General features: G+C 50.3%; 1 protein-coding gene across 1 annotated transcript; it reads left to right on the top strand.

Annotated features, from left to right (window-relative positions):
* Positions 1 to 485: 485 nt before the first annotated feature.
* Positions 486 to 2,551, top strand: LOC125547244 (L-type lectin-domain containing receptor kinase IX.1-like). The gene is made up of 2 exons (XM_048711199.1): positions 486 to 1,861; positions 1,957 to 2,551. The coding sequence occupies exons 1-2, from the start codon at positions 486 to 488 to the stop codon at positions 2,549 to 2,551; spliced, it is 1,971 nt and encodes a 656-aa protein (XP_048567156.1).
* The last annotated feature ends 436 nt before the right edge of the window (positions 2,552 to 2,987 follow it).

The following is a 2,987-nucleotide window of genomic DNA, read 5'->3' on the forward strand; positions in this document are numbered from 1 at the left end:
CAACAACATAACAAAGGCCAGGCTCATGCGACGAAGATGTATGCGACGGTGGATCCGGAAATGCTTATTGTGCAACGACAAATCATGAAACGTGAGCTGAGCTCATGACACTTCATTCCCGAGACGAACGAACTTGGAGTTGATATATCAACATCGATCATGTAGGAGGCAGGAAGGGAAACCAGCCAAAAAAGATGGTCTGAGATGGCCATTCCCAAGTACATCCTATAGTAGCAGTACTTCTTTTCTCACCTAGGAGAGAGCGCAGAAAGGTGGTGAGGCCTTGTCGTTTGGCTTATATCTTTCTGCTTAACGGACATTACCAGAGGCGACATGTACACAGGATTTGCGTGCGGCATGACGTCGAGGCCCGAGCCCGATGCCTCAGGCAGCTGGCTGTTCGTTTGCATCTCCAAATATTCATCCAGATCACGAGCCAATATATAGCTAGGATGTGCTTGTGCACGAGCTTCCTTCCAAAGCAAATGGCTGCCATGCGATTCTCCCACCGAATACAGATCCTCATGCTCCTCCTCTGCTGCTCGATATGGCCTCGTGCTACCTCGTTTTCTTTCAGCGCCAACTTCTCCGGCCCCGGTGGCTATGAGGCCACCAAGCACCTTCGCTTCCAGCGCCACGCACGCTTCGACAACGGCTCTCGGATGATCCATCTGACAAAAGCCGGCGGGAGTCCAAGCAACAGCCTAGGCCGGGTGTTGCACGAGCACTCTGTGACTCTGTGGGACGCCGCCACCGGCAAGCTCGCCGGATTCAACACCTTCTTCACCTTCCGAATCGAGGCTGTAAACGGCAGCAACTCCACTGGCGATGGCCTGGCTTTCTTCCTGGGCCACTATCCTCCAACGAGCATCCCCGATCCCCTCGACAACGGTCGCAACCTTGGCCTCTACCCGAAAGACGTCGGCAGGGTCGCGACCGGCGCCAACCGTTCCGTAGCGGTCGAGTTTGACACCCACATGAACCCTGAGGTCGACCATAGCGGCAGCCACATGGGCATCGACGTCAACTCCATCCAATCCCGGGCGTACACCAACGCGACATCGCCTGGCAGAAACCTCACGTCGGGCCTCCCAATGGGTTGCCACATCAGCTACGGTAACGACACCAAGATCCTAGCAGCCGTTCTCCAGATCGGCGACGCCACCTACCATGTCAACACCAGTGTTGACCTGAGGGATCACTTGCCTAACAAAGTGGCTATCGGCTTCTCAGCTGCTACCGGCCAGGGGGTCGAGATACACAAAATCATATCCTGGTCGTTTCACTCCACCTTGGCTCCGCACACGCAAAGCTCCAAGGTTCTACCGCCAAAGATGACGTGCAAACTGCTAGTAGAGGTAATAATTGTTCCACTTATTGGAGTTATTGCAATTGTGTGCATCTTTGTTCGCGTCCACCGATGGCAGTTATGCACGAGAAGGAAGCATTACACAGCTCTCGCCAGGGGTCTTGGGCATTTTGATTGTCCTAAGCTAGCACGTGCGGCCAACAAATTTGCAAAGGAAAACAAGCTCGGGGAAGGAGGTTCTGCCTCTGTTTATCGGGGCCAGCTGACAAATCCATCAAGAGCAGTGGCGATAAAAATATTCAAACCGGCAACATCCCACGAGGGGAGGAAGGCGTTCGAGGATGAACTCGGGATTGCTAGTCGCCTGAGGCACCGGAACCTTGTCGAATTGATAGGATGGTGCTACGATTGCCCGAGGAACCTGATTGAGTTCGTTTGCTGGTGGCGGGACGACAAGTACACACGTCTATTCCTTGTGTATGAGTTGTTGCCACAAGGTAGCCTTGATCAACACCTACACGGAGGCAACAGTTGGTTGCCATGGTCCAAGAGGTATGTATTGTAATACCACCTCCAAATCATCTACATCACTGCAACTTAGTTTTTTCTTTGATACATAATCGTAACATGCATGCTTTGACAAACAGGTACGAGATCATCCTGGACCTAGGATCTGCACTGCAATACCTCCATGTAGATTGTGAGCAACACAAGCAATGTGTCGTACATGGTGATATCAAATCAAGCAACGTGCTGCTTGACCCTTCGTATGGTGCCAAGTTAGGCGACTTCGGATTGGCAAGGTCTGTTGACCAAGAAACCGGGGCACAAACCACAGACGTTGTGCAGGGCACTTACGGATATATAGACCCTGTGTTTGTCAACACGAGCCAGCGGAATAGGCAGTCAGACATGTACAGTTTTGGCATTATCCTACTAGAGATGGTCTCTGGAAGGGATCCGACGGTGCGTCTCAACAATAGGCCTCCATTGCCATCATGGGTAAGGAGTTTGTACCATAGGCATGCGCTCCTAGAGGCCGTAGATGGCAGGCTGTTAGGTGGTGAGTCTAGTGCCGGCCGACAGCAGATGAAGCGTGCGCTACTCGTTGGCCTCTTATGCGTGCACCAGGACCCGATCAGCAGGCCGTCAATCATCGACACCATGTATGCACTGCGATCGGAGAGGCTTAAATTGGATATGACTCCCCTAGCGCCAGTGACACCACTGTTGATGCCGTAGCCTATCTTGTTCAGGCTTCTGGTCCAAAAAATCACAAAATAATGAGCAGTTTTAACATGGTCCCTCTTACCTCCTCTTTTCACATAAGAGGTAAGAGTATAAAATAGATCTTAGCCGTTGATCTCATCAATGAATGGCTTGATTGACTCTTACCTTCTTACCTCACATGTAAAAAAAGGAGGTAAGAGGGACCATGTTAAAATTTGCCCAAAATAATACCATACATGTATTCAAGGGCAACATGTTGAGCATGGATGTATCGCCAATAGGAATCTTGTACCAGGACGCCAAACAAAATACTCATACTACAAAGGCCACGACGGTGTCACCAACATTAAGTAATTCTTAGGTTGATTCATATAAATCAGTATTTGTTTTGGTAATCAAGATCAATTCAATATTGCCTTGGCATTTGAGTATCTTCATCAATGGCAGT

Source organism: Triticum urartu, chromosome 3 (assembly GCF_003073215.2).
Source record: "Triticum urartu cultivar G1812 chromosome 3, Tu2.1, whole genome shotgun sequence".
NCBI lineage: Eukaryota > Viridiplantae > Streptophyta > Magnoliopsida > Poales > Poaceae > Triticum > Triticum urartu.

What these genes read in the sequence shown, in the direction of transcription:
- LOC125547244 (XM_048711199.1), top strand. Translation starts at nt 486, where the DNA reads ATGGCTGCCATGCGATTCTCCCACCGAATACAGATCCTCATGCTCCTC. An exon ending in TGGTTGCCATGGTCCAAGAG is followed by an intron (nt 1,862 to 1,956) that starts GTATGTATTGTA and finishes TTTGACAAACAG; the next exon opens with GTACGAGATCATCCTGGACC.